The sequence below is a fragment of the Pyrgilauda ruficollis genome, unplaced genomic scaffold, assembly GCF_017590135.1.
Source record: "Pyrgilauda ruficollis isolate IOZ18807 unplaced genomic scaffold, ASM1759013v1 scaffold26, whole genome shotgun sequence".
Lineage (NCBI taxonomy): Eukaryota > Metazoa > Chordata > Aves > Passeriformes > Passeridae > Pyrgilauda > Pyrgilauda ruficollis.
In genome coordinates, this window is record NW_024523933.1 from 2,241,243 (window position 1) to 2,268,041 (window position 26,799).

At 40.9% G+C, this 26,799-nt stretch overlaps 1 protein-coding gene and 1 long non-coding RNA gene across 5 annotated transcripts in view; both read right to left on the reverse strand.

Moving 5' to 3' along the window:
* TBC1D4 (TBC1 domain family member 4) overlaps positions 1–21,586 on the reverse strand; it is a 99,462-nt gene extending 77,876 nt beyond the window's left edge. For 3 of the 4 annotated variants that reach the window (XM_041471278.1, XM_041471276.1, XM_041471275.1), the window contains exon 1: positions 20,301–21,585. In XM_041471278.1, coding sequence (XP_041327212.1) covers positions 20,301–20,792 — 492 coding nt within the window. In that variant the 5' untranslated portion in view covers positions 20,793–21,585. Of the gene's footprint in view, positions 1–20,300 lie in introns of all 4 variants that reach the window. The other variant, XM_041471277.1, reaches the window with a different exon arrangement.
* Positions 1,072–5,880, reverse strand: LOC121355655. The gene is made up of 3 exons (XR_005955452.1): positions 5,284–5,880; positions 4,118–4,247; positions 1,072–1,793 (listed from the first exon to the last, which is right to left on the reverse strand). It is a non-coding gene; the product is annotated as an uncharacterized LOC121355655 (long non-coding RNA).
* Positions 21,587–26,799: the final 5,213 nt, after the last annotated feature.

Below are 26,799 nucleotides of genomic sequence, written 5' to 3' on the forward strand. Positions count from 1 at the left end.
CAGGACAAGGAAAATATCCCCAAGGCCATGGCTTCCAAGTTACCTACCTTCTGCAAACTAGCTCTTGTTGTGTTATTTTACATCTGAATGGGTAGGAAAAAGGTGGCCCTGGAAGTAGCCAGATTGTGTGTCCAGGAGAATGAAAAAAATTGCAGAAGCAACAAAAACTTTCTGGCATTTAAGAGAGGCTGCATGTGAAAGAATGCAAATCCTACCGTTCTGGGCCAATGCTAAAGCCTCTCTTATGCATGCCAAGGAGTACTTCTCTTCCAAAAAAACTCTTGAGTGCAAGTTGTGATCCCCTATTCCACTTCTGAGAGTTAAAAGCTTATTTGGACTACAAGAGAGCTTGTAGTAGCTAATCATAACGCATAATTGCTGAGAGTTTAAGCAAACTCCAGAAATAAGCACAACCATGGTTTCTGACTGATGAGAGATGCAGCCAAAAAAAGGTTCAACAGAATCATGCAGTCTTGCACCAGGTTTTCCCCAGTTATATGGGAGCTTTTTGTTTTGTTTACAAACCACGTGAAATACCTGAGCTTTAACATTTGCAAAACACTTGAAAAGTATTTTGAAATGTTATGACTTTGCTTTCAAGTTGTGCTTAAAGAAAACCCTTCAGAATGCATCACTGGAAGTCCTACTGCTCATCATTTCCTTATTGGTTTATGTACTTTTGTTGTATTTTTTTGTGTCAAATTTAGATTGGGAATCACAAAATGCAAATTAATATTCCAAAATTAATAATGACTTTGTTTCTCAGCCTGTACACATCCTAGATGTAAAACAAAAAAAATTTTACAGTCAGTGCTTCCTTAGATTTTAGGTTCTTTTCTACCTCTATTTACATGTGCAACTGTGGAAAAGTGAGGGAACAGATTCACCTTTTCTATTTAATCATGAAGATGAAAATTCAAAGAAAAAATTGTCAGTCACTGTAAACAACACATTTCTAACAAAAAGTTATATTCCTGACTGACTACTCCATGGACCAATGTCTGGCTATAAAAAAAACCAAAGATTTAGATCTAATTTGGGATCTCTTAAAAATAGGGGTATTAACAAATGGAGAATGATTTTTACTTTATCAACACAGGATGTTTATTCCTGATTAACTTCATGCATCAATGTTAATCTTTAATACATTAAAAATAGCTCTTGCATAAGACAATACTTGTCCATGGTGCCTGAAGGTTAGGTTCCTCAGAACTATTCTGGTGTTTCCAATAAAGGCTTAAAGGATTGTATGTCGATTAGGAACCCTAAACTAGAAGGTTCTACATTGTTGACCTCGAGCCACTGTAAAATGAGACTACATGTAACTTTTAAAATATTTTTTTTTAATAAATAGTATCATCCCAGAGATAGCCTGGATGGCAGGAACTCTTATATTCTGATTCACTGCTCAGAGGACAGGACCAGTGCTTTGGGGACTAGCCTCAGCTCCAGCTAGCCAACAGATCTAGGATGTAGCTTGGATCTTTCCACATTGGGGATCGGGGAGCAGTCAGCAGCCAAACATCTGCTTTCAAAAAGGCAGAAAGCAGCGGGGGAAAAAAATTCTTGCAAGAAAGCAGATCCAATTTCTGAGGAAAAAGGATGTTTTTAAGTATGCCTGGTTTCCAGAGGCAGATTCTGACTCCCTTCTGTAACACATGTCATCAGCTCTGGTGTGACAGAGGTGAGGCCATTCCATGATGCTCTCTGAACAAGAAGGCAGGCTTGCTCTTCAGACTGAGGTGTCTTCTGGGTTGCAGCACGGCTCTGCTCCTGCTCTGGGGGCTCTCTGTCTAATGAAAAACAGCATGAAGGAGGCAGTGTGAACCTGGACCTTATGTCACGGACAGAGTAACGCAGAATCATAAGCTAAAAACCACTCCTGGTCTCTCTCACACTACAAGTACCAACTAAGGAACCTAGTTTATTTTCTGACATCAAGAAACAATCCCAATGGATTTCACCTTGTAAAGACAAATCTGTCACCTACCTTTGATCTGAAAACTAGAACAGTGCAATTTGTGCAGCTTAATTGTGCAAAACAGAGCAATTTTTCTGAACTTGTGTTAGAGCTATATAAAGCTTGCACTGAACAACTAAAATAGACTGGTACTCTGATGGGTACGTGAGGCAATCTCTCATGGAAATTTCCTTCCTGTTGCAACCCTAATTGAAACAATATGCTAGTAAATAACTGCTGAACACTCAACTGCTCCTATCACAGCGCCTGTTTCAAAGCTTTCTGAACCTCATTGGCTCATTGACAGTCTTGGAAAAAAAATTGTGAAACAGTCTTAATGTCTCCTCTCTTTAAATACCACAGTTGGGGTGCGTATATATACATGTATATTAATGTAACAATAAGAGTCATGACAATTCAAGACTCATGACAGTTCCCAGCCACCGCTGTACTCAAAAGGTGAGGATACAGCGCTCCACATCACCAGTTCCAACCTTCTTGAAAAGTTACGAAAACTGAAGGACTACTGTCCATCCAGTCTGTATTCTGTTGTGGGGTTTTGGGGTTTTTTTTATACAGCACTCATTCTTTGCAGCACTATGTCAAAAAGAAGTCATACTCCATGACCCTCTCTCTGCAAGAGTTGTATTTCAGCTTCTGTCTGCATTTTTTGTGTTCACATCTAGTTTGGCTGATTCTTAAAATTCTTTTGAAGTGCAATTTAGCTGGACCTGTAAAGGCACATAATAAACTCGATTTGATAAAAACAGTTGACAACCAAAATCAAGTAAAATTGGCTGTTTCGGTGAAGTATAATTGCTAAATAAAGCACATGGTCCACCCTGAATATGCAGACCCTTTAAAGAGTTATGTATTTTAATAGACCTCTATCCATGTTAGGCCCATTTGTCTCTGCCCACAGCTGGTAAAGAATTTTGATCTTCATATGTCAGCTCATACTTAAAAATAAGATCTGTTTATTTTAAACCTATTAAACAAGTTTGTAATACTGAATGGATACAGAGCACCAAATATGCTTCTGTCTCAAATGTAGTCTGTCCAAGCTGATTGTTTCAAGTTCAGAAATGCCTAAAAGTGATTTAAAACTGCTGCAGTTTCTCTACTCTATTAAAAAAAAAAAAAAAAAAAAAAAAAAAAAAAAAAAAACCAAAAAGCCGAGACCAAGCAGCCATTACCAACAGACAGACCTTGAAACTTCAAAGAGAAATGGAAGTGTGTGTGGACAGATAAACCTGTCTTTAGTAACCTAGGTGTTAATCAATGAAAACCCAAGGAAATCTGAAGAAATGCCCAAAATTTTTTTCAAAATACTCAATATGTGCCTCAAAGGGTATCAGTGAATTTTACATTTACATTTAAGATAAATGGTGAATTTTTAAGAGGTGACAGACTTTTCCTCTCAAACAAAGTCACATCTGCCCTTAATACATGTTAACATTCTAAAAAATATTTGTTGTATATTCAGAGCGATTACTGAAATTTAGGCTATAAAGGCCTGTCCTTTAAATTCAGTAAATGAGTAATCATTTCCCTTCTGAAACTCTACTTGATAAACAGATGCATTTATCAGGAAATACCTTCTCAAAAATGAGATCAGTAACTTTCAACTATGCACAGCCCAGTCTAACCATCGTGTCCGGAATTCAAATGCAGCTGAAAGCATTTTTCACAGATGGTAATAAAAAGGGTAATGCACTCTTTACTACAGAGGCGTGACTGAATTCATTTAAGCTGTGAAATTACTTCTAATGCTATTGGAAGGCCTTTCTCTTGAAAATGAAATTACTGTGACTGAACTGCACAGGGAATTAATAAAACTCTAGTATTTCTTAATATCTCTGAATTCACAGAAATAGCTAATTTTAATCTACCTTTTCCATGGCATCAGGGGAATATCTATCACACACCTGGCTCTAAATGTTTATGGCTGAGATGAGCAATTCCCTCCTAGTTTACTCTGACCTGGAAAGCATCTCCTTAGGGCTCTCTTCCAGCAGAAGCAGGCTTAGCACTGGACTGCACACCTATGGGTTTCACCAGCTCTCCAGACTGCACACAATACATAGGCCATGTGTCCTGACTTTACTGTCTGCTCCTAAGGTACAAGAGAGGACCAACAGGGCTGCTGAGACTCACCTCTTCATAACCCTAAAACTGCAGTGCCAAGAAGATGCTCTGTCTCCTGGCGTTTGTTCAGAAGAATATGAGACCACAGGCAAAGGATAAGATAACTGCATCAACATCTTCCATCCTTCTTGAAGATGACCTTAAAAAGAAATCTCTATTTTTAGAGCCACTCTACCCCCAAAGGCCAGGGTTCCTCTCTAGTTCCTCTTGTTGGTCTGTCAGTCCATCTGGAGGGAAACTACATTGCTCCAGTGCTTAAAATACAACAGAAAACACAACATAGTTCAGCAACTGCTAAGGAAGAAATACACTTTTACTTGGGTTTTGGATTCTGTTAAAAAATAAAATCACCACAATCAACTCTTTCAAGGCACCTGGAAATGCCTTGTGCAAATTCTCCAGTTTGGACTCACTCTTATTGTCTGTGCCACATTTCTAAGAAAACTGCTTTTTCCACAACACCCTGAAGTTATCAGAAGGTCACATAAAACTGTAACCGACTACAAGAAGCATATGGAAGAAAAGATCCAATAGCAGGTTCTTTAGTTCCTAAGTTTGTGAGAAAACAAGTAACAGCTTATTCTTAGAATGTCTTGAAATTATTTGAAGCTGGGCTGGAAGAGGATAGGTGACTTCTTATGCACTTTTCTGTTAAAGCACATTGCAAAACAGCTAGTGAATAAATGAAAGAATTTTTAACATGCCTTATTTAAAAAACAAAATTTACAGAAAGCTTTCATCTGGAAACAAGACCTATTCAGATTAACCTACTCAGTCAAATATTGGGCTTGCAGCCAATTTCAGGAATATTCATGGACAAGCCAAGTCCCTGAAGTCAGCCAGAGTGTCCAAGAACACCTGAAATGCCTGTGGCTTTAGAAATCATCTTGGAAAGAATCACCACTTGTAAGTATTTAAGCATGTAAAATCAGCAGAATAATGTAGTTCTGGCAATAACTGGCATTTTTGTGCCAGCCCAGCTGTAAAACTGGGCGATTGTGTTCAACCAGGAACTGCAGCTCACAAGGCGGCGGCATGACTGCAGGGCCACAGACAAAGGCTGTTTACAAGCTGGGAAACAACCTGAAGTAAGGTCCTTTATTAGAAATTATAGATATGATCCCATGTTCTCAGCAGGGGATCTAGAAGGAAGGGCTTAAAGGAAAGGAACTTACCTATGCAACAGAGAGAGAGCTGGACATTTAAAGATGATCAGCCCCACAGACAGGAGGTCAGTGTTTGCTGAAGCAGGACTCGTGTTCTTCAAAGCAGCTGCAGATGCCTTTATGTGAAACTGCAGAACGAGCTGCAAAAAATTCACTTCTGCTTGAGGACACCCAAATTACTTCACAAGGTCTGAGTGTCCCTATGGATCATTTTTTGCGAGGCATGGATGTTTTTGCTTTATACCACTGTGTGTGGGTATTCTTGGGATACACAGCAAAAGATGCAACACATAAACATTGGATACTTAGACTCTGAAACAGCAAAGTGAAAGTCACTTATGCTCGAGAAAATATAATTATAGTAGAAGTAGAGGGAAATTTTACAGAGACACAAACATCCTTCACTAAAAATCTGGAGAAATGCATAAGCATTAAATCTCCCCAAAGACATGAAATAGGCATTTTTGTTAATCTGGACTATTAAAAATTGCCGGTGTCTCAATCTATTCTTGAAAATAACTGATCTTGTTTATAGTCCTAATAAGCATTCTGCACATAAAGTCATCCCACTTCCATCAGCACCTTTTTAAATTTTAATTTACTCATCTCTAAAAAATCTACATCTAGTCTAATCATAAAAAATTATTTTCAACCTATTTCTGGGCCACATAGAAATAATGCTTTTATGAATGGAATTTCCATGCTTGAGCTACTCAAAAACATTTTCATGCAACAGCATCTTTTAATGAGTAATTTTGATGTAGGTAATGTCCCCTCTTCTCTTAGCCAACACCATCTGTTAGTTTATACTCTGGAGGCTCAAGCAAGAGGCATGCACTGATGTATTCTGTCATTAATGCTGGGGCAACAGGCTGAGATCATCCAGGTTTTCAGAAGGAAGCTACTGGGTAACAAAGAACTATCAGAGGACTCTGAGATACCTGGCCAGAAGACAGGGGGCATGGTTCTCTGTGGGACTTGAATCTGTGAGTGGCTAGGCGTAATGTTCTTGAAAAAATTACTGCTGTGTTTGGGGGTTTTTACTTTATGTTATTCAAACTATGCAGACAGGTGGTCCCGTGGATAACAGGGGGTATGATGCCCAGGAAGGTATAAAGATAGTTACTTATATTGTAAACTTGTAGCTGTAGTGCTACATCTCTGTGAGCAACTGGCAACTAACTGTGTTGGGGGTTAGAAATAACATGATTCGAGAAATAGGAGGAGTGCATTTGTCAGAGTCACTGGTTAATTATTCAGGAGCCTGATTATCATACATGTCACTAAAAGCTTCCCTCTCCTATGACTGGCCACTAATAATTCCCCCAGCAGACTCCCATGGAAGCATTACTATTCCCCCATGGAGCAGGGGAACTGCCCTACTTTGGCCCTTGGCTTTAACCTGTGTTGCTGCCCTCTTCGAAATGGCACACTGAAATTTTTGTCATGTGTTGTTTCAAGTCCCATCAATTTGCCAGCTTCTTTAAGAGCAGTGAGAGAACTAAAGGATTGATAAAAACTATACCTACTCACCCTTTGCCACAGTGCACCAGGGCAGGGGTTTGCAATTATTCTTGATGCTCAGATTTGAGACTGCTTGCTTGTAAAAAAGCAGCTGGGAGGCAAAGGCAATATTAAGGAAGGTAGAAACCCTCTTTGTTTTACAATTAATTAACTAATCTGTAAAAATCTTCCAATGGACATGATGTTCAGTGATAACAAAGTGAATACAATTTGTTGAGAGGATTAATTTTGCATAGCTGCATACTCTGAGGCTCATACTGAACACACTCAAACCTCACGAGAAAGACATGACCATCAGCATGGGGACCTACAATAGCAGCCTGGTATTGCATTAAGAAGCAGAGAAGTAATAGTCAGGAGACTTTCAAGGACAGATATTAACTTGATAATTTGATATATGAACCCTATCTGTATTAACAGTAAAAGAGAATGTGTTCTCTGCTATTATCAGTGGATTGACAGAAAAGAATAAATTAGAAATTGATAATTATGTCAATGTAACAAATATGTTTGCACATTTGAAAACCTGAGGCACTAGAAAATGCTGTTGAACCAATTAAATGTTCCAGAGATTAAAGCATGCTTATCTGGAGTGTACTTTTCACAGCAGTTTTTACCGGGTTCAAGTTTACTTTGCTCTTAACCAGGCAATCCACCAGCTGCAGCAGCAGCCATGCAATAACAAACATCCTTCAGCAGCAATTTGTCTCACTACCAGCTATAAATGACTCAGCTGTTCATATTAGGCTCCAGGAGTCATTTTGCTAATATTACAGACTTTTACCATAGAACACACCATCCCCTCCCTCTATAGTAGAGACTGGGGATTTTTTATCTGTTTGAGGTTTTTTTGTTACTCATATCTTCCTCCTGAAACAGAATACATTTGTGTTGGTCACCGAGGAGACCAGCTTTCACCTCCCATCAGCCACTGGCAGGACAACTTAAAAATAAATTTGTGCCAGGTCATGTGTTTTTAAAAAAGGGTGTGAAGGTGAAACGAAACTTCAAATGCAAAGGAACTTTGAGCAAGTAAAAACATTAGAACAGCTCAATTAAAATTGAAATTAACACAATGCATTATTACTTTCACATAAAATTTTCTGTTCAAGTTTCTATTCAATAAACAGCTGCTACCAGAACATACATTTAAAAAAAAAAAAAAAAAGAAAAGCTAGTCTTGCTGATACTTCTAAAGTGTAGAACTTGAAACTTGAAACAAGCAATACGAACAGGAATAAAGTTAAAATTTTTATACTCTTGATAGCTGTATCAGAAAAGCTCAGCTTCCGGCAGCAAGCAATCAAAAGAATGAATTACTGCTTTTTTTCCTTTTAAGTTTTAATTTGGGGCCAGCAGCTTGCGGGAAGCAGTAGGGTTAAAGGGATCATTATCTATTTTCCCCTATGGTCAGAACCATGACTCTTCATAATTGATGGTACTGCATGCAGTACCAAAAACTCCTTCAAAACTCAAAGATTATAATCCTGGATTGGAACAATTTCAAGGAGATGAGAGAACCAAAGGAGCAAGAGGTAGGACATAAGAAAATAATAAGCAGTAACCTTCTATACACATAGAGTAAGAAGACCAGAAAAGCCCAAAAATTCAAAAAGTGATGCATTTGTGGACAATCAGCAAGGGATCTCACAGGGATCTGTGCTCTTCACTGTTCTGTGGGAAGCTCTGATATCTGTACCAGATTTCCCATGAGCTTCATGGTGAGGTTCCCAATCCTACCTACACTGTGATCACTCACAGGTGTCAACTAGAGAAAACATCCCTTCAAGAAGTGTGCTCCCCTGGAAGAACACTCTGGGTGCATACCACAAAGTCATGCAAATTTATATTGGCATGTAGATTTGGTGTTTTCTTAGGTCTCTGCAATGTTCCAAATGACAGCAGCAACCCATGCTGAAACTGAATTAGAAACCTATCACATTCTCACTCACCTGTTTGTTCAATTGAGCTGAAAGATATTTTGACATTTTAACAGGAACAGCACAGGCAGAAACAAAAAACTTCCAGAGTATTACTTTGATGACACAGCAATAGAAAGAGACTGCTGCATTTGTTAGTAGAATGGCACTTAAAGCAGTAACGGAGTAGTGAAGCAGTATGATCTTCTAGCAGCTGGTGATCCTACAGGAAAACACTGCAATCCAGACAATGATTTGTGTGCCTTGGATCCTATTTCAGAGCAGGGCTCTCCAGACAGTTTTAAGTTGTTCACTGAATAGTCCCGTGAAACCAACCCAAAGCAATTAAACAGGGGATGAAAACATGAAGCAGACCCTGCATAGTTTCATGCAGAGCTCTTATGTGGGTGCATAACAACAGCCCTTCCAGGAGCAGTGATCCATCACAATGCACATACACTGCTCCCTGCACCATGGCTGGGGAGCCCACGTGGCAGCAGTACGCCCAAGTGAATTAATTGGCCTGTGTAAAAGGACATTATTAAGCCTGCTCTTCATTTCTAACAGACCAGCCCAGGACAGGGCTGGCTGCTGTGCTTCCACAAGGACAGCAACAACCTGTGGGACTCCACAGAATATTCTGAGCTTACCACAGAGCTATGGTAAGAATTTTAAAATCTGCAAAAAGAGTGTCAAAGCTACTGGAACTCTACCAAACTTTTTCAGGTGATTGTAAACTACGTGTGTGAAGTCTGACAGTAGAATTGCAAAACATAACAGGACTAAACAGCTAAAAGAATCTCCAGTATTAGAGGCTGGGTTGGCAAACAGTGAAATAGCACTGCAACATTTCATTTTGATACTTCAAGTTTAGCATAATAGGAAAGCTTATGATAATCCAGATAATAATGTGAGTCTTGTAGATTTGTTACTTGATAGGTAATGAGCAGCAGCATATACACATAAATCCCTGCCTTGCTGAGGTTGGCATTATAGAAGTAACATCCTAAAGCATCCAGTCTGTTGCGCTGGAGAAATACAAAAATTAATTATCTTCTCAAAATCTAACCTTTTTATGGTGGTCATGTGAGAACTCAGAGCAGAAGCACATCAAATAGGTTGCAAAATCTCAAAAATTTAAATTCAGATAAGAAATAAAATGGCACCAATGCTAAGCTCCTGTTCAGCTTACTGGTATTGTTAAAAATGGGGTTTAACCTCTAATTTTCACTAAACATGAAGTTCCCTTCCAAACTTCCAGACAATTACAACCAGCAAGGCTACAATTTTAAGTAAAACAGATAAATGCAGAACAGTGAGCAATCATATGGAAACAAAACACTTGGTTACATAAACAATCACAAAACTGAAGCAAACCTAGCAGTCTGGGCTGGCCTCTGTGTTTCTCTACACTCCCAACTGTAATGCTGTATATTTTAAGGACAACATACATATTGAACAAAGGAAAACAAAATTCCCTAAAAAACTCCACAGCATTTATACAGATTGATTGATAGCTCTCTATACGTATATTTAATTTTTTTTTTTTAGCATCACCTTCTTCTGTGGTGATTTCTGCAGACAGAAGGTCACTATGGAAGAAATTTATTCATTTTGTAAACTTCACACTATCCCACTAAACTGCAGATATTATTTTTAGTTCTCCCTAGCACTAAGCAGACAGGGAATCCAAGGCACAGTGCCAGGATGTAAACCCACTCCTTCAGAGCTGGCTTTAATCATGTTGCCTTACTCCTACTCGACTCCCATGTTTAGGTCAGCAAATTTTCTCAAGGCTAAATCTGAATATATGCACACATATGCCATGGATAATCTGGGTGTGTTTCTTCATGAATAATTTAAATAGAAGTATGGTGTGTTACTCCTACTGAAAGGCTCACTTGATTTTCTTTTGGCAGGGCTCACCCAAAAAACTGTTGCTGAAGAAAAGCCAATATCTTGTGTCTATTTATAATGTAGTTGGTTTACAAAAAAAGTGTATCCTCTTTACAAGTTATTTTTTGTACTGCTAACGTTTGCAGTCATGCTGCACAGACAATTGAGGCCCTCAGTGAGTACAACCATAAAGTCAGGCAGAAGTATTGTCTACAAAAGGGATACTTGTTTTAAATTGTTCTCCATAAAAAAAAAAAAAAAAATCTTGTGCAAAAGCCTAAACCAAATTTTACAGAAAGAGCAGTATTTTCCACAGAAAGCTCTCTTAGCAGTTGTTATGGGATTTGCACATCAGAGCAGCATTTTGGGATCTTAAATTATATTCTTGGTTTTTTGTTTTTGTAGAGTATACTTACAGTAGTTTGTTTGGCAATTTTTGACCTAACTGCTTAATTGCCACAGAAGTGCTGTGACCCTGAGGGCAGTCTGGTATTTATTTTCATTGCCAAGTATGGCAGCAGGTCATACCCACAATCTCTTCCCCTTCTAATTTGCACACAAGCAGGAACGAGTTTTTTCACCTTAGACTACCAAAGCTGCAATTCTGCACTCTGTGACAGAGCTGGGGCAGGCAGGAATTGCAGACCTTTGAGTTTGTACGGCACCTGAAGGTCAAACATCAGCTTTCAGCATGGGCTTTAGCTGGAGTTGGTGTGATGCTTCATTTCTGCCCTTCAGCCAAGCAGCAAGCAAGCAACTGGTTCCTCCCTGGCAAATACAGCACTGTTAAATATACATTAGCCTACTCTATTTTTATTTAGAAATCTTACCGTAACCTGAGATGGAGTTGTTAGGAATAATCAAGCCAAAGCCAGAAACAAACTATGAACAGGCACATAAAAATATGGTTCAACAAGTTAGCACTGCACGTCCTAGTCTTTCACTGCTCTGTTACTGAGTATTTATTCTATTTCAGAAATACTTAAGAACCCACAGACCAGTCACTATTCCCAAAGTTCCTGGGACATTGCTGCTTTTTGCCTTTTTTCTGAATTAACAGGAAACCCACATCTGTGTCACATAATACATGAAATATATTTAACTTCAGCATCCTAAAAAAATAAATATTTATTTATCTTGCTAGGAAAAACAAAATCATGAACAGTCTGGAAGGCAGTCACTGCTATGCCCTGGAGGATAATATTCTGACTTCCCTCAACATGTTTTTCAATGCATCAAGGATCTCTAAACAGTGCTGTGCAGATCTACATGTTCCTGCCAAGAAGAGTAATGAAACAAAACATAACCCCAGTGACTTTAACAGAGCAAGATCTTTGTTAAGGTTTATCAACATACAAAAATGAACTTCATGACTGAAATATACCTTTAAAGTCAGCTGTAATGGGAGAGGGAAAACCACAGGGGTGGTAAAGCTGGAAAAAAGCCACACTTCTATGGTATTGGTTTTATCTTACCCAACAGCTTCTACAAGCCTTTCACACTGGCTTTGAACAACACTCTCTCTCTCATGCTTGCATTTTAAATTCATTTAATCCTTCACAGAAGTGCCACGTGTCCAGTACTGTAGAATCCTATCTTCAGCAGTTCCAGAGATACAGAAGAAAATCCTCAACATATTACCCTTCAAAATTTCAAGAAAATATTACTTTTAAAAGCCTATCTAATTCTGAACACATAAAATTATTTTAATAAGGAAAGTTATGGATTCCATGAGAAAACAACCAGATCTGAACAGAGATGAAGACAACTCACTACTACAAGTAGCTTATAAAGTCAGGAAATGTGGTTGAATAGACACAATTCCTCCAAAGCATCAAGCAGAGTTTCTGAATAGCATTAGGAGTCCAATAAAAATTTCACAATAAAAAAAAAAAAAAAAAAAAGTGTTTCTTTTTTGCAGTGGTTCAACTGAAGTATTTTGCCACTCTTACGAAACTAAACTAAAAGGAGTTGTAACACAACTATGTAATTATTAGTTCACTACATCTTTTTGAGGCTCTGAACAGAAAATTTAAGACATGTCATACAGGTATTTACTATATGCCATTAACATTATCTGAACTTTATGCTGTGACAGCCTTTGAGGAACATGTTGAAAGTTTTTGTTCAGTTGACTCAACTAAAACCACAAAAAAGGACATAAAAACCATGTTTAGGCACTGCAGCTGAAGCCAAGACACAAAGTTTGATCTTGGGAAGGTAAAATGATACCTAATAGTCTTGCTGGTGCTTCTCCTTTTCTTCATCCAGAAAGAGTCTGCTAAGGGAGCAGTGGAAATCCTGGCAGCATCCTCCTCTCCAAAAGAGGACCAAGTAATTAACTTCTCACTCTAAGTCCTAATTCCCTGCAGCAGGGAGAGGGCGCGGGGGGCTAAGCAGCCCATTTCTCCTACGAGGGATGGCTTTAAGCAGGCTTTGCCTCAAACAGCGAGGCACATTGCTGCTCATTTCAAGCAGGGTGGCTGCTACAGAGAGGCAGAGGCAAGGAAGGGAGAGAGGCTTGAGGCAACCATAGGCTTTGCGCTGGTAGAGCGTGACTGCATTCAGAATAAAAACTAAGTGGGTTTTTCAAGATACATAATTAACTTTTATAAAATATAAAACTTAAGACTCTAATATCAGCTGCAATGAGCCCCTTCAGTCAAATGCATGTGGTTTTGTTGCTTGTGTGGGTTTTTATGTTCTTTTCTCTGCAGTCTTAAATACACTATCAGAACTAAGCCCATCCAGCACAAACATGTTTGCCTTTGACCGATGCCAAGGGGAAAACTGAAATACCAGAGTAATTTCAGATCTACAGGACCATCAAGAATATTTATTTGCCCACCTCACTGGTCTACCAGATGTCACCTGATTAATACACCTAAAAAGGAGTAAAAATCCCCAACACGTTCATGGATGAAAACAGGCATATCCAAAACTTATGCAGGTTCTCTGGAACCCAAAACAAATCCCAAAATAGGAAGTCACATAGTTCATGCATCCCTGGTGTAACAACTTCCATATTTTTATCCTGCCCTGTGACATTTAGTATTGTCTTTTTATATCTAGACCTCTCCAGGGACAATACAGTTGTTTGTCAAATGATCATATGCTATCTTGCATAGGTGATGCTCTACTTTATTTTGGAACCCATGTAACTGTAAATGGTCTTGATGTATGTATTTGTGTCAAAACATAAGGTGACAGATACTCTATTACAGGTGATACAGAACAGGAAAGCACAGAGCCTATTTCTGAATTAAATCACTTCACTTTGCTGCCTTAAATTTGGTTTTCAGCAGCCCTGGAAACACCACATTATTTAATGACCTCTACAAGTAGATTTTTACCCTTGAAGGTCTTGTAGGTCTTTTTATCTCCTTGTCTTTTCTAAAGGTGTCTCAGAACAGCACATAACACAAATGTTACAGTTTGCATACGTGACAAGAGACAAAAGCCACATTGGAAATAAACTCCTCCTTTTTTCCTTGTCCCTGTGCTTGAAATGGTATCTGAAACCACAAAGGAAACAAAACCAGGTGGCAGAGGACAGCTGGTACCAGGAGGAGACCATGCCAATGCTGCTGAAAGTCTGCACAACCTACAGACCAGACAGCAATCTCTGAAGTGGTCCCAACTCACTGCAGTATTCATTCACACTTTACCTCAGAGAAACTCAAGATGTTCAGGGAGCTCCAAATGGGGAAGATCAATGGAAGAGATCCAAGGAATGGTGAGCTGTGCACATCAAATGCTGTACCAAACCTTAGCAAAGAGCAAAGATTGATAGGCATCAGGAACACCACTATTTCATAATGGCTGCTTAGAAATAAATCTTTTCTAGAATTCTCTTTTATAAATAACCACCTTTAAGAATCTTGGTCGGAGATTTTCATCACCCCTAAAAATCAGACTCTCCTTGTTGCCAAGCCACATATGCTAGCTGAATCTTTTTAAGGTCAGATTTTTATTTAATTGTTTTTAAAAGAAACTGCCTCTACATTGACAGACAGGACAAAAAAACCCCAAACCCTAGAAATAAATAATCAGAAGAGAAGCCTTGATTTAGTATTCTCAGATACGCACAACCTCCTTTCTTTAAGACAGCCCTATTACCTGGGCACTGTTTACCTACAGCCACTCTCTGTGAAATACATAATTTCATGTATTTTATTTGGCCTTTTTGAAAATACAGTCCTCCAAGACATTGCTTCTACTCCACAAATAAGAGGTGGTTTTCATGAACTGCAAAAGGAAAAATGAATTGATTCTTTCTACAAACATGACACACAAGGGTATTGAAAATAATTCTCTTTCTTCTCCTAAACATTGGCCAAGAATAAAAAGGCTACATATCGCCATTTAGAAACACTCAACAATTTTAATGTTTTTATTATTTATTCTGTTTGTGACATGGGGAAAAAATATTATGGACAGGATGTTCAGAACCAAAATTTAAAGATAGCTTTACAATCCTAAAATGAAAAGTAGTCTCATTTTCAGAAAAAAAAAAAGTGCCAAATCTATTAAGAAAATCAAACATGAAACCTTAAGCTCTCAACTTTCAGTTTCAAAAAAGGGAGTGCAAGACTTTCCATCTGAGGCTGTATAGCCCATGTAAGTTAGAGAGATAATAAGGCTGCTCACCAAACAATTCCGCATTCATTGCAAGCCCTTAACATCCATGCTTTGTTCTGAGTCATTGCTTTTCAGTTTCTCAACCCATGAATGAAATTCTGACCCACACGAACTTAGAAAACATTCATTTTTTTGGTCCCTCCAAGACTTGTTTTCTTGGTAAAAACTGGGACAACCTATCTTTCTCATGGAAAATCTTTCCTTTGCAACCAAATTGTGCTATCAACCAAACGTCAGCTCTCCCATTTGCTACAGAATCCTTCAAAACCTAGAGCGTATCTATTTTGTCAGGTCTGTTATACCTATTCAAAACACATCTTATCAGACAACTCAACTGGTGCAATACTTTAATATGAATTCCAACAATGCTGTATATATGTACTTCCTACACCTTGACTTTACTGCCATTGAAGCTCATGCTCCTATATCACAGAATAATCAAAGGACAACAGAAATATGCATGTAAACTTGACAAACTTAGTTCTTCAAACATTTCTTACTTACATCCTTCAGTAAGAAACTTTATGTAACATGATATTCATACAGCATAAAAGCCTCCTTTGACTAGACTTTGTACTGATGCCTTGCTTTTCCAGAACAATTGCCTTGCGTCCTTGCTTTACTGAAACACATTATTCAACAGAAAAGAAACACATTCTTGGAATAGACAAGTGTTTCTGACAAGTGGGCTGTCTCTGGCTCTTGTCTCTAAGTTTCTACCTCTCCAGTTTTTATCACAGCTCTACACTGTCACCAAAGGGCTCCATTACTTCTGCTTCACCTTGAGAAAGCCTAGACCTTTAACACACAGGTGTAGCACAAAAACACAACTATAGATTATACCCACAAGAGCTAAATTCAACTGAGGTCTGTCCACCTGAACATCTTTTTTCCACAGCCAGCTCAGATTACTTTTGAAACCTTATAACAATACATTTTCATCGTGCTTAGAAGTTTGAGAAGAGAGAAAACCAAAATGCATTAAATGAGTTCTTACTTAACTAGAGGAAACAACTATTTTCACTAATAAGAATCAAGCAAAGTATAATTTGATTTAGGATGCCAGTTCCGGTTAAAAAAAAAAATCCTCTCAAAACAGGCTTATTCATGTTTCAAGCAGGAAACACATAATCTAGATCAGCATGATAATAATAGAAAAAATGCAGAAAGAGATCATACCATAAACCTCTCCCCCAGAGAACAGGGAGCTCAAGGCAATTGTCGAACTGCATTGATTGCCCCAAACAATTAAAATCTGGTTTACAGAATACAATCAGTATTTAATGGTAAAAAGTTGAGCTTGAAAATACTAATTAAACAGCCTTTTCTTGGTGGCTGCAAGAAGGGTATGCCTGCCATATTTATAAACTCTAACTTTTGGGTAAAAAAAAAAATCTGTTCCGAGGATTGTAAAGAAAATCTGTCAAATATAAAATGAGACAATGCTGTCATCTGATGTCTACATACAGTCTGCACATACTCAATAATTCTCAAATGACAGCAACACAAAATAACAAATCTCTGGCTGCTACTCAGAAGCCACCAGGCAACACTAAATAGACAAGTACCCTTACCCACTCCAGCTGGCTGCTGCTTTGAACAGTTACAAGAAGCAGCAAACACTGTAATAAGTTCTCAGGGAGAGAAAAAAGGGCAAACATTTCTGTTCCCATTTCCACCAGTCAGATGGCTTCAGATGTCTCCCCGTGTAATTAAACAGCAAAAGAAAGAGCCACGCACCCACACTGCCCTTCCAATAAAAGAATCAGCATCCACTGTCATGCCAACAAGCTCTGGGTTTGACATTCTGCCAAAGTACTACTCCAGAACAGGAGTCACCCCACTGGCTCCTACTTTTCAGCTCTGTCTAAAATTTTCAGGCTTTCAAATAAAATATGAAGGTGTTTCATACTACTAGCTCACTCTCTCATTTCTCTCCAGTAACAGCAAATAACATGAAAAGATATTATCTTCCTGCCTGATGTCATCAGAGTGCATATTACATTGGCTTTTCACTGGTCATCTGGTAAAGAAATTTGCAGAGAATGGCAAGAGGCAGTGCTTTTTTCTATGAATATCAGCCCTTTTTGTGGTCATAGTGAACGCAGGTTGCAGCCTAAACATTGTACAACTGGTGGACAAAGCAACAGGCTTCAAGACAAAACTTAAATTCTCACCTACGTTGGTTTTTGAATTCTCATGATAGCACTAGTTCCTTGAAAGTCAATCATTAATCTCTCACTTTTATAATTAACATCCACCATTCAAAATTATGGCTAGCTGTCCTCTAACTCAGAGAGGCCAAGACATCTCCTGTACCTTTCCTGCATTCCAGAGTTACTTAGCATGCTGCTGAAATTAATACTGCCGAAGTGGACAATACCACAGCCTTGCTCTGGCGAATCTGAAGTCAGCATAACTTCCACAGAATCACAGAGTGGTTTCGCTTGGAAGGGGTCTTAAAGACAGCGAATTCCACCCCCACTGCCAGGGAACACCTTCCACTAGACCAGGTCGCTCAAAGCCCTATCCAACCTCAAACAATTCCAGGGATGGAGTATCCAAAATTTCTGTGGAAATTTTCTTCTCTAGAAGTTCTGGAAAGGCTATCTGACCCTTCCCCTTCTTGGCCACTCATTGATACCATGTGCCTCCAACCCACCTGCCCTGATGTAAACAGTCATTAGGGTTGCATAGTAAAGCAAATGAGGGAAGCAGTTTGGAAATACTCCAGAGAAGGTAAGGGAGAAGCAAGCTTAACACCAGTCAATTCCCAGATCCTGTTTGCCGTACGGATGCACAAACAGTTGTGCTGCCACGAGGACAAAGCTGAGAGGAAGAAACAAGGGGTTGAGGCTTGAAGAGGACAGGATCACTTTTCTCAGTAGCAGCGTCAACTTAGGTTGGCTAAAAGTCACTATAGCCTAAGATGGAAAATTAGGTTGTCTTAAAATAACAGCTGTGAAAAATACTTTCTAAGTTAATACACAACACGAGGCTCATATAACCACTATGAAACAGAAGTGTGTAAAGATCTTGAAAGCATGCAAGGACAACATCAATTCTATAATAAACAATTAAGAGCTTAGAAAGAAGACTTTTAGAGCTAGTAGTGTCCTACTTGACTTTACCCACTCAGGATTAAGCTTTAGCATAGACCAACAGCTAGATACCTGCACAGGCTTAGCCAACAAAGCCTGGAAAAATTGATAACAAAACTCAGGGTGGGGGGGAGGAGGTGGGGGGTGAGAATCCACCTTTTCCTTTTGGTACCTTAATAAAACCTGCCTGTTAATCAGACACTTGTGAATCACATTGCTAGCTCTGCATTTACTACCCTCACTGTAGTTCAAAATCATGTGCTGAGTAACGCTCCTGGGAGGGATAGATTCTTTATTAATGATAACAAAGTTTAGAAAAATCTTAACAGATATAACTAAAAATTGAACAAGATACCAACTTTTTTCAATAGGAAGACTTAACCTACAGTATCAGTGTGATTCAATTCAATGCACATAAGGGCACTTTTCCCACAAGGAAAGAAGGAAAGACATATGGTTAGAGCTACAGTCAGAAACAGCCTTCCAAATGTAAATGCATGTAGTACTTTGCACATTCACTGGAGTACTAGGGATTCACTATCTTAAAGCAAGATTGTTTTACAAACTTATGGTACCAGTACAGACCTACCCCAGAAATAAATTTGATTCAGCATCTTCTTAGTTTGCCCCAGTCCACACCACCAAACTCCTAAAAGGACATTTGGGCTCCTCCCCGGCCAGATAATGATCCCCTCCATGCTCTTGCTGCATGCTCTCCTGGCAGAGCAAAACCCACAGCAGTTGCCAACAAGTTAAGCACAGTTACCTCCACTTGGGATACTGCCTGTCCTAAGCCCCAGCTACGAACGCAATCTAAATGCCTCCATGCTCTCTCTGGAAGTGTGCTGGCTCAAATAAAAGTTAATATACTGAGAACTTTTCAGTAGTTTTCTTAAGACTTCCTACCCTCCCCATTTAAGAAAACCCAAACAAAGAAACCCTAGCAGCTGTTCAGTACATGCAGTAAGTCAGCTATCTTCCAACTGCAAGAGTTCTTCCTCCAGTTTGTGAAAACTGAGAAGGTATTCTTACTCAACCAAAGGGCTATTATCAAAAGGCCTTTTTCTTGCTGTCATCCTGCTAAATTAATTATCCAACCTACTTGTTCACCCACTATTGCTCACATACTCTAAGCCAGAGAGAAAGAAGTCTGCTGCACATTTGATGTGTTAGCCAAAGCCGGCTAGATAGTCAGGAAAATACAATCTTACTGTTAGGTCTTTTTTTCCAGTTGGCACTTTATCAAAAATGTCCCCACCCAAACCTAGCCTTGTTTGTAGCACCACGGCATATGCCTGAGCACGGCCAGGTGTCCTTAGCGTGACCCGTGAGCACAACAGGACCCGCTGGTCACGAACGATCGTTCCTGTACCACGGGGGTCTGAGGAAAAGCACCATCCTCCACTATTCCATTCCTGCCCAACACTGACAGCACTGCTGGGACTCTTTAACACAAATCCTGCCTCCTGATCGTGTAAAACCCCGACAGAGCAAACCGTGCCCTTGCCACTGAGCTGCTGCAGGATGCGAGGCCTCCCCAAGGAGGGTGGACCGGGAAGAAAGGAGCTCCATGTCGCCGGGCACTGCGTTCTGCAGAGGCTGGTACCCCCGGCCTGGCAGGGGCTGGCAAGGCACCCACCCCATGGCCACGCGGGGCTCTGTGTCCCCTTTCCGCGGAACCCAAGGGCGCTGCGGCCGCCTGAGCTGGAGGGGCACACCGGGAAGAGCCCGGCGGGCGCGGCTGGCCCCGGGCGGGTTCCCCCGCGCCCCGGGTGGGCGTGCGGAGGTTGCGGTCCCGCAGCGCCCCGCAGGCACCACCCTGCCCCGCTCGGGCACACTGGCCCCTCCACGGCTGCGGAGCGCAGCGCCTGGGGTCCCGCCCGGCGAGGAGAGGAGCCAAGCGGGGAGATCCCGGGCAGCGCCCCCGCCCCCCGTCCCCACTCGCCTGGTTGGGGTCGGTGGCCCGGAAAACGTGGCAGGCCATGGGGGAGTCAGGGTTGTCGGGCTGCGCCTTGATCAGGTAGGCGAAGTAGGTGAGGTCGTGGCTGTTGTGGATGAAGCGGGCGATGTGCTGCGCCTTGTGCTCGAAGATGAAGACGGCGGGCGCGGGGCTGGCGGGGCGGCCGGGGCCGGCGGCGGGGCCGGGGCTGGCGGGCACGCAGCGCAGCGTGGGCGAGCCCAGCAGCAGCAGCACCTCGCGGGCCGGCACCCCGCTGCCCGGGGCGCCGCCGGGCTCCTGCCGCTGGCCGCGGCGGCGGATCTCGGCCACCAGCCAGGGCAGCATGGGCAGCGTGGTCCGCCTATCCAGGCACGACGAACCCACGTACCACAACCTGAAGCGCTTCTCCCCCGGCGACGCCGGCTGCGGCTCGGGCTGGGGCTCGGGCTCAGGCTGGAGGGGGTGGGAGAGCGGCTCGCCCTCCCCTGGCTTCTCCATGGCGGGTGTCGGGAGCAGGACGCGAGGCTCCGCGGCCGCTTCCCCCGGCGCCAGGTGCAGCCGGCGGGGCCTGCGCTCGGCCGGGGCCGCCGCTAAACGCGCATCCCGCCGGGCACGTCCCCGCCGCCGCGCCGCCTCCTGCCTGCCCGCGCGGGGTCAGCCCGCGGGGCGGGGAAGGACGGCAGAGACACCCCACTCCTCCTCCTCCTCCTCCTCCTCCTGAACGCCCCGGGGCGGAGCGGCGGGGCTACGCCCCGAGCGGGCTCCTAGTCCTGGCCGCCCTCGGCTCAGCGCCGGGACAGCCCTGCAGGAAAACGCAACGTGCGCTCCGCTCCCGGTTCTGCCGAGTGCTGCCGGCCTCCCTGCGGCCGCGGGTGCTGGGCTTTGCCTGCGGCTCGCAGCGTGGCTGGCTGTGAAGGGAGAGGCAAGAGGAGGAGACCCGCAAGGGGAGGAAGGTCGCCGAACGGCGGAGAGAAGGAGGTGGGGAAGCTGCCGGGCCCGCCCCGCCGCCCGTTTGCAGAAGCTCCCAAGCGCTGTCGGAGTTGGTTTTGATTCCGACGAGTCGGGGAGTCGCTGGGAAGAAGGGTCTCGGCAAGGAGCGGAGTCCCGGGGCACCTCCCGCCTGCGGCGGCTTCGCTCCCTCGGCCGCCTCTGCCCCGGCTGGTTCTCCCCTGCGAGAACAGACGTACCGCGGCCGTGCCCACGGCAGCCTCCCCCCGCGCTCTGCTGAGTCAAGAGTTTCATTACGGCTGATTTTAACTCTCCTTTTTTATCCCTAAGCTTGTGTTTCCTCCTTGAGCTTTTAATCGGGGGGGGGTTTCCTCGTCGCTATCGCGATAACATCTCTTGTCAACGACAAATCCGCCACATACTGTAGATGTTAGTAACGAGTCTCCTCCACCCGGGAAATTAGCTGGACAAGGCTTTGCCAGCCATACAACATCTGTATCCTTGCGGTAATTACCGATTGTAGTGACTGCCCCCCTGTTTAAATCTGTAGCAGCAGCAGCGGTAGTAACTCCCTGTACACGTTGTTATGGCCACCGTTTTAACCCTGCCTACAAATAAAAAAATCTGTAGCTTGAGCTGAAGAGCTGCTCTGTGTAATTTGAGACTGCATGGTTATTTGTGCAGAGAAGGGTCATGTAGTGCTCAGGTCACAGCCCACAGTAGTCTGAACTGACAAAAACTGTCGCATTTGCGGTATTTTTATACTGTTACAAACCACTCTGCTCATTTCCTGAGCAAACAATTTTGCTTTTTTTTTTTGCCTTTTTTTTTTTTTTTCCCCCAGTTTAGCCATCTAGTTTATACATTCTGGTTTATCGGTTGTAATTTTTAATTTAATATTGTTGTTTGGTAAGACCTCAAATATATATTCTCTCATGGCGTCCTACAAGCCTTAAGGGACCTCCTACAAGGGTCCCTTAGGACAGGGGAGCTAATGCAAAGTCTTCTGCAGGCTGAGTATGTTCATATGAATATGAACCAGCTTTAATATGTGCCACAGTGGTACAAGTCAAAGCCAGACTGGACTTGCTTTCCCAAACTTGACTGTTTTCACTTGATCATCTGAACTACATTGTTGTACAGTAGATTTTACAACCAGGGTAATTAGAAGTATAATGGCCAAATTTTGTGGATCACAAACCTAAACAATTTCTTCTCCTTCACTCTGCACAGTTAGTATTAACCCTTTGGCTGGGAATGGTATTTAAGATTTCGTGCAACAGCATTGCGGAATGAAAATTTGCAAGCCTCTCACCAGTGCACCTGGAAGAAGAGCTATTTGTTTTCTGGCAGCAGTGCTGGCACTGGTTTAATGCTGCAGTGAGCTGCTCCTTTTCTGCCAGTTCAGTTCTGTGAGCCGCCTCTAATTTAAGTGACAGCGCTTATAGAGACAGCGCTGCTGGCACAAAGGGAGCGGGAATGCCTGCTCCGGGTGAAGGGAGCGGCAAGGCCGCTCGCCCCTTTTGGCTACGCTTGGTTAGACGATTCATCTAGAGCGTGAAGCTGCCGTTCAGTCACTTGAGCACAAAGACCAATTTAACCTACCTGGGAAATGAATTGAACACTGGGCTTGCCTTAGAACACTGGCAAAACCCCTCATACATTCTTCTGCGATTGTTTCAGATGGGATAATCATTAAATTACTCCAAAGAAGCAGCCTAACGGGGAGGCTGCAACTTACTGAATAGCTGCAGCTGCTTACCAACACCATCTCTGAGACTACTACATCCCTTCTGGTTTATGTTTGTATACAAACTACCAAAACCAGTTTGTGGAGACAGCCACCTAGGCTTTTAGGTCCTATGGCAATACAAATATTTAATAATAATCAGGAAACTTGAAGACGATCATGCAAGCACAATAAAATAGCAAAAACATTCTTTTAAGCTATTACAGATGCCTTGATGTTCTCGTATCATACAAATGGAATAAGAAATTTTCACTTGAAGATGTTACAGAGATGTGTTTTCAGCTGATAAGGATGCAGTTCAATTAATGCAAATTATCAGGTAGAAATGAAATTCTAAAATGTGAAAAATGAATGTGAAATTCTTCAATTGTAACCACTGTGTCTGTTTTGTAAACAAAAGCTATTTGGTTTTTCCTTCTGTTGGGTAATTTGCATAATAGGGTATGATATCTGGTTATTTTGACTTAATTTATTTTTATTACTGAATTCTTTATACAAATCCCTTAGAAGATGAAATTAATTTATATAAATGCTACCAATAATATTTTAAGTACCTTCAAAATCAAATTCTCAGATGTTAATCCAAAGTTTTCATGCTTTTCTTCTTGCTTCAGCTTTTTATGTCTCTATGAATCGATTCTTCATAGTAATCCCTTTTAGCTGTCCATTACTTTTATTCATTTACTTCATCATTTCTTATCCTTTAATCTGCCTAACACTTTTTATCCCCTCACCTCATTAACAGTGTTTCAGTAGGAAGTCAGTTCTTTTGTTATGTAACTTTTCTTCTTAAAGTTGGTCCCCTTTTCTCATTTCTTTTCAGTTGTAAGATTTCATGTACCTTTAAGTTAAAAATTCCGATTTCTCTCATATTGAGAACAGTGCCCCTTAGCCCATGACATCTGACATGCCTCTCATGTAATTTCTAGTGTTTAAACTAAAATGGTAACAAAAGTATCTTTCTCTAATTATTTCCACAATGCAGTTAGGAATTAGCATAAAATATATAATCCTTATAGCTCAGTTAATGGGAATCAGAAACTTTGGGACAAAGAAAGTAACTTTCCACAGTCCTTATCCACAGAGCTTTGAAAATACATGTCTGTCACAGACATATTTTATGAAAAATCCTTTTGCCAGGATCTTTTCTCCTGAGAAGCTGGAAAGCTTCAGCGTCTCCATGTTTTGCTGCTTTGGAATGTGATTTGAAGAATTGTTTACCCAGCATGTAAAATTGTTTTTACTTGATGACCAATGACAGCCACCTGTGTCGAGGCAGTGAGCAGTCACAAGATTTTATTATGATTCCTTTCCTTTTCCAGCCTTCTGATGGATCCTTTCTCTCTATTCTTTTTAGTACAGTTTTAGTGTAGTATTTTAATATAATATCATAATATAATAAATCAGCCTTCTGAAACATAGAGTCAAGATTCTCATCTCTTCCCTCGTCCTGGGACCCTTGAACACAACCACACTTCTGTTTGTGATGAAAGAACAGTTTCACCCCAGATCATCCCTAAGGGAAGTGTAAATGCAGCACCCATGCCAGAGACATGACAGACAAAGTCCCTGGTAACGAGTTTTTTTAACAAGTTTTTAATTTTTGTTTGTTAATATCATTAGCCTTGGCCAAGCTTCTTGAAACAAACTGTAAAATCCAAAGGGAGCACTCTATTGGAAGATCTGAAGTACATAAAGTACTATGGGCAATAATTGCCACAGCACGTGCTGCAAGTGAAACCAACCACAGACTTTTCTGAATTGTTGATAACTCGACATTGTTTTTTTCTTCCCAACTTACATATAAGATGCAAAACCTCGTAAAGTAAGGAATATCATTAAGTGACCAAAACAAGATAAAGGTAACTAAATGTAAGCGCCTCTGAACATTTTGGATTTGGCATGCTTGTCAAGGGAGTACTACACATAAAGGTTATTTTTCCAAATAAAATGGAGAATGTATTTTCTTTCTGTTTATTAGAGGAAATATGTTTACTTCTCCAAGACCACACTTTGATAATATATGCTTTTTCTGCACAAGGCACCACAGCAGCCATTTCATATACCATATCTGGGTCTTCAGTTCATACTCAGTGTTAGAGGATTTAGACCTGCAAAATGGTAAGCAACCACAGCTCTCAGTAACTTCTTAAGCAGCAAAGAGACCTCAGCATCTCACATGATCAGACTGTTAATTGCTAGCAATTATCCATCCCCTTAAGCTTTCTAACCACAATTTTAATTGCAGAAAAAAAATTAAGTTATTAGAGGAGCTGTAGGCTTGACTTTACAATCCCATAATTTATGCATAACTTCAGTCACCTTGGACTATTATTTCAGTAATATGCCCTGAAGCTAGAATTGCTTCTGATTCAATTGCTTTTCTAAGAATGATGTCACTTAACTGTCTGGGTATTCAAGGTCCATTTCCATATTTACTTTATTGTTTTAGTTTAAACTAGTCATATTTAATTTTACTTTCAGATCACCCTTTTTCACATCTGAGATATAGGCATTTTTACTTTAAAAACCATTTAATTAATTTAAACTACCCGGTCTTATTTGAAGACTGTAAGGAAATAACTTCTGGAAATACAACTGAAGAACTAGAAAATTCAGTAAACTGAACATATTACCAGGGCTTTAAGCTTTAGCTGCTAGAGAAACTCTGATGCCTCTTCTTTTAAAGTACATAAAAAACCTCACTAGAAATAATGAAAATTGTGTATTTTGCAGGATGTATAAAGATTACAATAGTTTAAAATGCAATGCCCAAGTTTTGAGTAAGACATATTGGTCTTGCAGAGATATGTCAACAGCAGAGGACAACTGCTGCAAATTGTAAACAATAAAAATTATGAAAAATTAATCTGATAAGAGGTGGGTTGGTTTTAGTGTTTTCTTCTTAAATGGCACTAATCTTTTTGGATCAAAATGACAGACTGAATTTGTTCTGCCAACAAGACCCACTCCAAAACAGATTTAGGGGAACTGGAATGAGCAAAGTTCATAAGAGAATAATCCCTAGCTAGAAATTTTATAAACATCTCTAGAACTTAAAGCAACCTGGCACATTTTATGTCTGTGTTCAGTGTATTGTTATTCAATTTAATGTAGCACTTATTAAGAGAGACAATTCATTAAATTATTTTATTTCTCTTCAAAGACAAATTTGACTGGGGAAAGATTTTTACTTAAGTCATTTTTTCATATCACAATCATCCATGAAACTTTCCAGCACAGCAGACTTTGAATCCAGTGAAGAACCACAATGCATTTTATTTAAAACTAAGTTTTAATCTGGAGTCCTGTGTGATCACAGCATGCAGAAGTATTTGAAATTTGTTGGGGTTTTTGGTTTTGTTTCGTATGTTTTTTTTTAATAGGGTCCCTGCCCTCCCAAACTGCATCACATCAGCTTACTAGAATACCTGTTGTTGAGGTAATACTAAGTTTGGTAAGTGTCAGCAGCTCAGATCAGCTGCAAAGCTAGTTACTGCAGGAGACAGAGCAACTTCTGCAACAAGAACTTCCATACTCCCTATTATTTCTTCTGTAAAAAAGGAGCCATTTACTTCTCTACTATTCCCCAGCCACTGCAGTAACAGTAACATACAAAAAAGGAGGAAGAGATGAAGTACTGCAACTGCTGGAGTCTTCTCTCTCCCTAACAGTGCCTGCTACATCTACCTCATTTGTGATTTGGAAGGGATCCTGGTCCACTCCAATTCTCTAGCAATGGAAACTAAGACAGAATTTCTTGTCATTGCCAAAGCTAAAAGGAACATATTGATATTATTTCACAAA